This window comes from Ranitomeya imitator, chromosome 7 (genome assembly GCF_032444005.1).
Source record: "Ranitomeya imitator isolate aRanImi1 chromosome 7, aRanImi1.pri, whole genome shotgun sequence".
Lineage (NCBI taxonomy): Eukaryota > Metazoa > Chordata > Amphibia > Anura > Dendrobatidae > Ranitomeya > Ranitomeya imitator.
In genome coordinates, this window is record NC_091288.1 from 18,256,227 (window position 1) to 18,266,788 (window position 10,562).

The 10,562-nt window shown below is 43.0% G+C and overlaps 1 protein-coding gene across 1 annotated transcript; it reads right to left on the bottom strand.

The window, feature by feature from the left end:
- Positions 1 to 299: 299 nt before the first annotated feature.
- On the bottom strand, positions 300 to 5,912 carry CXCR4 (C-X-C motif chemokine receptor 4). Its single transcript, XM_069732873.1, has 2 exons — positions 5,551 to 5,912; positions 300 to 3,510 (listed from the first exon to the last, which is right to left on the bottom strand). The coding sequence occupies exons 1-2, from the start codon at positions 5,560 to 5,562 to the stop codon at positions 2,446 to 2,448; spliced, it is 1,077 nt and encodes a 358-aa protein (XP_069588974.1). The 5' UTR covers positions 5,563 to 5,912; the 3' UTR covers positions 300 to 2,445.
- Between the last annotated feature and the right edge of the window lie 4,650 nt (positions 5,913 to 10,562).

Below are 10,562 nucleotides of genomic sequence, written 5' to 3' on the forward strand. Positions count from 1 at the left end.
GAGGTTCTGCAGCAGCTGAGGTGTGTATTATGAGGTTCTGCAGCAGCTGAGGTGTGTATTATGAGGTTCTGCAGCAGCTGAGGTGTGTATTATGAGGTTTTGCAGAAGTTGAGGTGTATTATAAGGTTCTGCAGCAGCTGAGGTGTATATTATGAGGTTCTGCAGCAGCCAATGTGTGTATTATGAGGTTCTTCAGCAGCCCCATGCCCCAGTCATTAGTTGCATTAATACTGTAAGTGGGGCATCTGCTAATTTGTGAGTATAACTCAATTGCAATATAAAGAAACACAACAATGAAATAATTTCTGACAAATTTATTAAGAAACACTCTGTACAGCGCTCAGTATATGGCTTGTAAGGACGGCAATACTGAATCAGAAACACGAGAAGATCTAGGTTAACAGTCATATAGATAAGTGCAATCACATACAACATGGCGCAGTCCATCCACAGTGCTCCCCAACCATCAGACAACGGCTAGACGATTTATCGTAATATACCCCCAGATTAGTGTATGTGAACGTCGGGGTAATACTATGTCATGGCTAGAAGATAGACATCTGGTCCAGTGTTCCGTTTCCTGAGATCTGTGAGGTCCGCTGGTCCAAATGTATGGAATTATAGAAGGGGGTCAAAAATCATAGAAGGGTCCCCTACAGGGGGTCCTAGTACATTGCTTAGTGGGTGGTGTCAACTCGAGCTGGGCTTACACCAGTAAGGGGGGAAACACCCCAAGGCTTCCCGAGTCTTGGTCAATGGAGGTGGCAAACAATTGTGAGATATGATGGAGGATATGGATATGATGGTGGGATATGGATATGATGGGGATATAGATATGATGGGGGATATAGATATGATGGGGGATATAGATATGATGGGGGATATGGATATGATGGGGGATATGGATATGATGGGGGATATGGATATGATGGGGGATATAGATATGATGGTGGGATATGGATATGATGGTGGGATATGGATATGATGGGGATATAGATATGATGGAGGATATGGATATGATGGGGATATAGATATGATGGGGGATATAGATATGATGGGGGATATGGATATGATTGGGGATATAGATATGATGGGGGATATGGATATGATGGGGGATATGGATATGATGGTGGGATATGGATATGATGGGGGATATAGATATGATGGGGGATATAGATATGATGGGGGATATAGATATGATGGGGGATATGGATATGATGGGGGATATGGATATGATGGGGGATATAGATCTGATGGGGGAAAATGAATATAATGGGAGATTTGGTTATGATGGAGGATGTAGATATAATGGAGGTATATAAATATGATGGGGAATAAAGATATGATGGGGATATGGATATTATGGGGAATATGGATATTATGGGGAATATGGATATTATGGGGAATATAGATATTATGGAGATGTGGATATGATGGGGGAAATAGATATGATGGGCGATATAAATATGATGGGGATATGGATATGATGAGGGATATGGACATGATGTGGAATATGGATATTTTGGGTGATATCTGTGGGGCAGCACGGTGGTGCAGTGGTTAGCACAGCAGCCTTGCAGCGCTGGAGTCCTGGGTTCAAGCCCCACTAAGGACAACATCTGCAAAGAGTTTGTATGTTCTCTCCGTGTTTGCGTGGGTTTCCTCCGGGCACTCCGGTTTCCTCCCACATTCCAAAGACATACTGATAGGAAATTTAGATTGTGAGCCCCAACGGGGACAGCGACGATAATGTGTGCAACCTGTAAAGCGCTGCGGAATATGTTAGCGCTATATAAAAATAAAGATTATTATTATTATTATATCTATATAATGTGGAATATAGATATTTTGGGTGATATCGATATGATGGGAGAATATTTGGATGTTCAATAAATTTTTTTTCTATGGGACCCCCATTCCTCTATGTACACCCCTGTGAAATCACGAGATTGTATACTGGAATACACACTGGCCATTTTGCTCTACTCTACTATATGGAATAAAGATCAGATCAGATCTGCCACCGATTCCCATTTACAAATAAATGTGACCCTAAACTGACAATTACTGCTAGCTAGCCCTCATATTCCACCCTCCACCCTTAACCATCTACACCCAGAATAAATAGCACACAAGACAGTACTGATGTACACATATATACAGATACGGTGGGGTCGGGAGTATCACGCAATAACCATAGAAGCGAAGCGTCACATTCATGAAATGCTGGACGGGTCCCTGTATAGAGACAGTAAATTTGGCACTGTAACGGACAAATGTAAAAAAGTTTACTGTGAATCAATCAATAGTCTTTAGGCCCGGCCTACAGAAGAGATACAAAAAAATGGAAAAAAAATTGTATAAATAAGGTTTTTATACCTCTCAGTCAATATACGATCTATATATACACATATTACAAAAACGAAGTCCTTGGTGTCCAGACCGTTAGCTGGAATGGAAACTGGAGGATTCTGACTCTGTAGAGACGGATGAGAGTCCAGCGCGCTTTTTAGAAAGTATTTTTAAACTGGACCCTCTGCTGACGGACGTGAAGGCATTTTGGGCAGAAGTCTTGAATTTAGCCCCAAGAAAGGCATATAAGATGGGATTGAGGCAGCAGTGGAAAAAAGCCAAGGCCTCTGTGATGGAAATCCACTTGTGAAGCATGTTATCGATGTAGCAATCAAACTTCAAGAGTCCCAGTAAGCCAAAAGTGTCGATGGTAAGGCAGATATAATATGGGAGCCAGCAGGCGAAGAATGCCAGGATGAGAATCACAGTGGTCTTCAAGGCTTTGCGTTTTTGATGGCCCTTTGAGTGAGATAACTTTGAGATGATGACGCAGTAGCAAGTTAAGATGATGAGTCCGGGCAGAATTAGTCCAACTGTGATGTGGAGGAAACGGAACCCGACGGTCCAGATTTCCCTGTTCTGTACCGGGTAGATGCGGTCACACACATAGGTGCCTTCGATGTCTGACACACTGGCAAATACAAGGTCGGGCACAGTCAACAAAACAGCTGGGAGCCACACTCCGGCATACACAATCTTCTCCGCCAAGAGCTTCCTAGATCCTTGACTGTTGGTGGCATGGACAATGGCCAAGTACCGATCCAAACTTATAAAGGCCAAGATTAAGACGCTGCTGTAAAGGTTGACTGTGTAAATGACGTGAACTGCTTTACACAAGAACTCCTTAAAGTACCAACCAATGGCGGCATCCACAGACCAGAACGGAAGCGTGAACACAAAGAGCAGGTCAGCGACGGAGAGGTGCAACCTGTACTTATCGGTCATAGTTCTGGACTTCTTCTGATAACCCATGACCAGCACCACCAGTCCATTGCCGATAATTCCGAGTAGGAAGATGAAGGAGTAGACGGTGGGAAGGAATATTCGGTTGAAGTCATTGTTCTCTTGGGTGAAACATGGACCCAGAAGATCTAAAAAGTCTTCGGTGTTATTCGGATCTGTGGTATTGTCATCCAGAAAATCTATCGACCCGGAGAACTGGAAGAAAAAAAAAAGATAAAAATAAGTGATGAATTTCGATAGAAGGTAGACTATAAAACCGAGAATCAAGTACAAAATCCCCTATAGTCTGAGAAGTACCAGGCGAGACGTGACACAGTCGAGATACTTTGCATGTGAAAGACGAGATGGTTCAGAGTCCTGCACTGTTCACATTAGTGCTGCGCCCTGCAATCACTATATGTGGCTCACGTCATTGCTAAGTGCCCAATATTTGCATTATAGGAACGCACAAAAGATTTCTCCTATGCAACAACTGACAAGGTTTGTTTCCAAAAATCCGTGTGCAAACACACCAGCATTAAACGTGCAGATGGCGAGTGCTAGACACCGGCCCAACTGTGGAACAAGTGCCGACAGCTTCTAGACGAGTCAGAGGAAGCAAATGGGGACGGAACAATAAAAAAGTCGTTCGATTGCAACAACAGGTCAATGTGGCTTTGAGAAATGGCTCCTTTACACGGAGCCAAAAGACCAAATGGGCACCTAATGGTGACGGTAACTAATAAAATCGCTTTTAAAGACACAGTCCACATAATTCAAGGCAGCCAGCAATAGCTGACAATATGGATGTAATGGCGCCCTCTAGCTGAAATTTAGGGAATCTCCAAATGTAACTTGCACTAAAGTCCTATTTTAGGCTAGACATGGATAAAGAGAATCCAAATTTGTCTCCCATCTTTATATTTTGCAACAAATAGATCTAAAACCATTCATGCATTTTTTAACCAACTTTGTTATTATAATAGAATAAAATTATCTGCATTAATGATCAGATTGTCACTTGCCACAATTCAGTGATATTGACTCTTTACTGATAAAGTGTCCAGTCGATCCAATAATCATGCAGGTAGATTAGGATTATGCATTGATCTTTTTATTAGCATACATGATAAGGTTTGTGATATCAGACGGATCACCTGCGTACTGTAGCACCTCCTGTTTGTAAAGTTTTTGTAACATAAAAGGGAAGTACGATTGCACAAATTAACGATTTTAGGGCAGTGACCTAAGGACCAAGCGGGATTTTTAAAAAAAGGTGAGTAAGGGAGCACGATTGCCTAAATGAGGGGGACAAACTGGCCAGAAAAGGAGCAACAAGTTGGGAGGAATTGTAGACTAAATATGACTGGATACTTCAGATCTATACCCTGTATGTAACCCCCTTTCTCCTGTACAGCACCATGGCATTAATGGCGCTATCTAAATAAATAAATAAATAATAATAATAATAATCTATAGCCAGTGTCTTGTATAAGAATAAATCAGATCTGACTCCCAGCAAATCCATATGACTACTAGAGGTTTCTCTTCAAGCCCTATTATTATTATATAATTAATAATAATAATAATAATAATAATAATAATAATAATAATAGTAGAGCCCTATTGTCTCATCTGTGTTCCTAAAGTGTTCGGTAATTTCCAAAAATGCAAATAGTGTATCAGCTCAGTAGCAATGTATATAGGGCGAATGATGTGCAGGTCTTTCTCATGTATCTCACACACAAAATGGACTTTCTACACCTCATTTTCTGCCCTATTTTCCAAGCAGAGATTCTCATGACAGAATACCGGTAATATAAGTGAAGTACAGAGCAAAGCAACAACTATACAGAAATACAGAACTGTGTGCAACATTAACCAAATCAGCAGAACAAAGATGCCAAGGAGCAGAAAGTGGTAACTGTGCCCACCCTCACCGTCCCTGACACCAGCACAATGTCTGGACCACCTATAATTGCTGTAAAACTTCTGGTGGTCCTATATAGTCCAACCTTCCAAGCCAAAATCTTTAGCGCAGGAGATTTTTAATCCCTGCACAAGTTTATAAAAGTTGCACTAACTCGCAATAAACTTGCAACTCAAGCATTCTAAGAAACTCTATTATCTCCTTTCATCAAAGAAGTATTACAAGAATGTTTAGCAAAATTACTGATAAAGTAAGTGCACCATGAAGAGCTGTGCAAAAACCAATGCAAAGCGAGCTGGATCAGTGATCTAGTCCTGGGTACTTACTATCTGCTCCATGTCTGCTGTTCCCTCTGTTTCCAGGATGGAGATGAGCCGCAGGTCTGAGCAGGGACTGTGAGCTCTGCTTTCAGTGAGTCCTTGCTGCAGGGACCGTGTGTGCGCTGCTTTCAGCGAGTCCTTGCTGCAGGGACCGTGTGTGCGCTGCTTTCAGTGAGTCCTTGCTGCAGGGACCGTGTGTGCGCTGCTTTCAGTGAGTCCTTGCTGCAGGGACCGTGTGTGCGCTGCTTTCAGCGAGTCCTTGCTGCAGGGACCGTGTGTGCGCTGCTCTCAGCGGGTCCTTGCTGCAGGGACCGTGTGTGCGCTGCTCTCAGTGAGTCCTTGCTGCAGGGACCGTGATCAGCACTCTCAGAGGAAGAATTGAGTTGTGTCTGCAGGCTGCGCTGCTATATATAAGCACCCACCCATCAGCCGCCCATCCAATGCCCTCAGCCCTCTCTGCACTCACAATAGCTGCTGATTGTGCTGCTCCAGGACCTCCTGTTGTTTATCCTGCAGCTGGCAAAGGTTTTGTGTTCAGATAAGCATCTGTAAAAAACATCAGCTCGAAAACAAGTCCAGAAATGTCAGCGTCCTGCAGTGGAGGAGCATGCACACCGAGGGGCAGCTGCACATGTGACTATGCCATGGGCAGAGAGCTCCTTCTGCCTTGTACCTGGCTGCTTCATACTTAGGAGGGGAATATCTATGTACATTGATGGTTCTGGATGTTATTTTTGCATTGTCCAATATGTACAGCCTAGAGAATCTGCAGAAAAAATGGAATAATACAATAATATTACTACATTTGTAGCCGCTATATTTACAATTAATAAATTAATGATTATATATAGTAATAATATCATAATAACAACTACAAGGACTCAGTTGTTTGCACTGATCATATGTCATCATTTGCCCCCCTTTCACATGTAAAGCGCCATGGAATAAATGGCGCTATAAAAAAAAAGTATAATAATAATGACACATGCAGGGATTGCCTGTTGGTTAGGAAATCCCTGCATGTGTTGCGGCTGTCTAAGGCTTCTTTCACACTTGCGTCGGTAGGGGTCGGTCGCAATGCGTCGGGCCGACGTACCGACGGACGTTGTGAAAGTTTTGCACGACGTGGGCAGGGGATGCAGTTTTTCAAGGCATCCGCTGCCCATTCTGCAGTCTGGGGAGGAGGGGACGGAGTTTCAGCCGCACATGCGCGGTCGAAAATGTCAGGCGTGACGGACAAGAAAACGTTCACTTGAACTTTTCTTTTGTGACGACGGTCCGCCGAAACACGACGTATCCATCACATGACGGACGCGACGTGTGGCCATTCGTCGCGATCCGTCGCTAATACAAGTCTATGGGCAAAAAACGCATCCTGCGAGCACACTTGCAGGATCCGTTTTTTGCCCAAAACGACGGATTGCGACGGATGCCAAATGATGGAAGTGTGAAAGAGGTCTAACAGCTGCACGACATGCAGGCGTGGGGACTCGAACATAGTTTTCGAGCACGACTGCAGCCACTATAGCTAAACCCCTGATGATGCCATATGACGGGAAGCTTATACAGAATAGTATATACCCATGTGCATGAGCCCTAACAATGATGTTACAAAAAATATTAATATTCTCTACAGAAGACATCAGTAATAAGTAATGAGTATTTGCTGTGGATTGGACGCTGCATACATCCGCAGCGGCCAGATGCTACATCATAATGGAGGAGATTTTATTAAGGTGGCAGACCTGTGTAACCGGACATGCGGCGCGTCTTTATAGACTGCAGCATGTCTATTTATCTTGCGGAATCACCGCACGTACAAAAGCCGGCAGCGCTTTGGACGGAGCTGCGTCCAAAGCGCTGCCGTTACGGACCGTGGAAACATACTCTAACGTTCCCTGACAGCCACAGCCTGTTGGGAGTTGTAGTTTGACATCAGCTGGAGTACTGAATGTTGCTTATCCAAGCCCTAAAAAATTGGTATCATATAAATAACAGTTCATAATTTTATATATGTGGCTTGTAATTGAAATATTTTATCATTTTGACAAATCCTGAAAGACGAGAGGTCAAAAACTTTCTAGTCTTCTGAATATCGTTAAGTAAAATAAAACAACGTCGGCCATTATTCTGTGTGCTACATTTTTGTTCTTCATTCTGACACCTGTTTTGTTTAAAATTCATAGATGTATCATATATTTTTATGACGCACAGGAAATAAATGGAAAATAACGGTTTTACTACTACTGTAAAATGTAAAAAATAATTTTGGGTAAAAAAAAATTTTTTTTTTTATTAATGATCATCCTCATTATCAGCATTAATTTATTTCAATATCCCCCAAAATTATGAAATCTAATATTTGCTAATATTCCAATTTGAGGAGCAGTGTAAAGGGACGTGATGAAAGTAGTTACAAAAACAATCCAGTTGTGCTTAATATTCTGTAAATGTTTCCTCCCCCAATACACACAGCAATGTCAGGAGCTCATATGTGACCCATGGAAATAGATAAATCCTTCTATTGCAATGGTTTATGGCACGAGCGAGCGCAGATTGTATCAGTGAGGATGACGGTATCATTGTGATACTATACTATCAGCTATATACTAGCTCCATGATGATGTAGCAGCTCTGTAGGTTTAGTATCTGTTACATGGGGAAAAGCAACTATTGTATGTAAAGAGGGCGATTAGGGATAGTGGGGGATTGTGCCAGGGCTCTTATATGGCATTGTGATGTTAATGAGCCATTATTTCCCGGCAGGATTGGAGGCCTTGGTATCTGCGATACACTTTATAGTGATTTGTAATACACAAAGTCACTGGTAGATCTGGATTTACAGCTACAGGAGGACACATAACAATATGTCTTATGTAGGTGGCTCTGCCATAGTCTGCAACGCTGTACAATGGGGTAACACAGTCACACCCTGGACTTCTAGTCTTTGCAGTAACAACTTCACCTGTAAGTTCTAGCTTTTAGGGTAACATCATTATCCATCAGTCTCACATGCTGGGATAACAGTCTACATTGCTTTTTCTAATCCTTGGGATAACAGTTTCACTTGTTCCCTCCAATCTGTAGGATAACAGCCTCATTTGGTACCACAATCCTTGGCGTAACAGCCTCTCCTTTACCCTTTACTTCCAATGTTGAGGGAAAAGTGTTGTGAATTCTGTGGCAGAGCTCCCTCCTGTGGTCACAAGTGGTACTTCGGCTGGTTCTCTCTGTGAGCTTCTGTTGGTGGAGGGAAGTGGTACTGCGGCTTCTGAGTTTCCTCCCTCAGGTGATCTGGTGAGGTCGTTAGGTGCTTCTCTACTTAACTCCACCTAATGCTTTGATCCTGGCTTCCTGTCAATGTTCCAGTGTTGGACTTGCTTTTCCCTGGATCATTCCTGTGGCCTGCTGCTCTGCATAGCTAAGTTCTTCTTTGCTATTTGTTTGCTATTTTTTCTGTCCAGCTTGTCTAATTTGTTGCTGGAAGCTCTGGGACGCAAAGGGTGTACCTCCGTGCCGTTAGTTCGGTACGGAGGGTCTTCTTGCCCCTTTGCGTGGTGTTCTTTAGGGTTTTGTGTAGACCGCAAAGTTACCTTTTCTATCCTCGATCTGTTAAGAAAGTCGGGCCTCACTTTGCTGAATCTATTTCATCTCTACGTTTGTCTTTTCATCTTAACTCACAGTCATTATATGTGGGGGGCTGCCTTTTCCTTTGGGGTATTTCTCCGAGGCACGGTAGGCTTATTTTCTATCTTCAGGCTAGTTAGTTTCTCAGGCTGTGCCGAGTTGCATAGGCAGAGTTAGGCGCAATCCACGGCTGCCTCTAGTGTTGTTTGGAGAGGATTAGGGATTGCGGTCTGCAGAGTTCCCACGTCTCAGAGCTCGTTCTATGATTTTGGGTTATTGTCAGATCACTGTATGTGCTCTGACCGCTATGTCCATTGTAGTACTGAATTGCCTTTCATAACAGTACAGGAAGCCAAAAGTACTAATGATTCTCAATAGAGGGAAAAAAGAAGTTCTGAGACCATTTTTTTTTTCTTTGCACTGTGTTTTGCCTTTTTTTTCCCCTAGACATTTGGGTGGTTCAGTACACAGGTGTAGCGATGGACATTAGAAGTCTGTCTTCATTTGTGGATCAGCTCTCGGCAAGAGTACAAAAGATTCAAGACACTAATGATCAGAAAGCTATGTTGGAACCAAGAATTCCTATTCCTGATTTGTTTTTTGGAGATAGAACTAAGTTTCTGAGTTTCAAAAATAATTGTAAATTATTTCTGGCCTTGAAACCTCGCTCCTCTGGTGATCCAGTTCAACAGGTTTTGATTGTTATTTCTTTTTTGCGCGGCGACCCTCAGGACTGGGCATTTTCTCTTGCGCCAGGAGATCCTGCATTGAGTAATATCGATGCGTTTTTCCTGGCGCTCGGATTGCTGTACGATGAACCTAATTCAGTGGATCAGGCAGAGAAAAATTTGCTGGCTCTGTGTCAGGGTCAGGATGAGATAGAGGTATATTGTCAGAAATTTAGAAAGTGGTCCGTGCTCACTCAATGGAATGAATCTGCGCTGGCAGCTATGTTCAGAAAGGGTCTCTCTGAAGCCCTTAAGGATGTCATGGTGGGATTTCCTATGCCTGCTGGTTTGAATGAGTCTATGTCTTTGGCCATTCAGATCGGTCGACGCTTGCGTGAGCGTAAATCTGTGCACCATTTGGCGGTATTACCTGAGCTTAAACCTGAGCCTATGCAGTGCGATAGGACTTTGACCAGAGTTAAACAGCAAGAACACAGATGTCTGAATGGGCTGTGTTTCTACTGTGGTGATTCCACTCATGCTATCTCTGATTGTCCTAAGCGCACTAAGCGGTTCGCTAGGTCTGCCACCATTGGTACAGTACAGTCAAAATTTCTTCTGTCCGTTACCTTGATCTGTTCTTTGTCATCGTATTCTGTCATGGCATTTGTGGATTCAGGCGCTGCCCTGAATTTGATGGACTTGGAGTATGCTAGGCGTTGT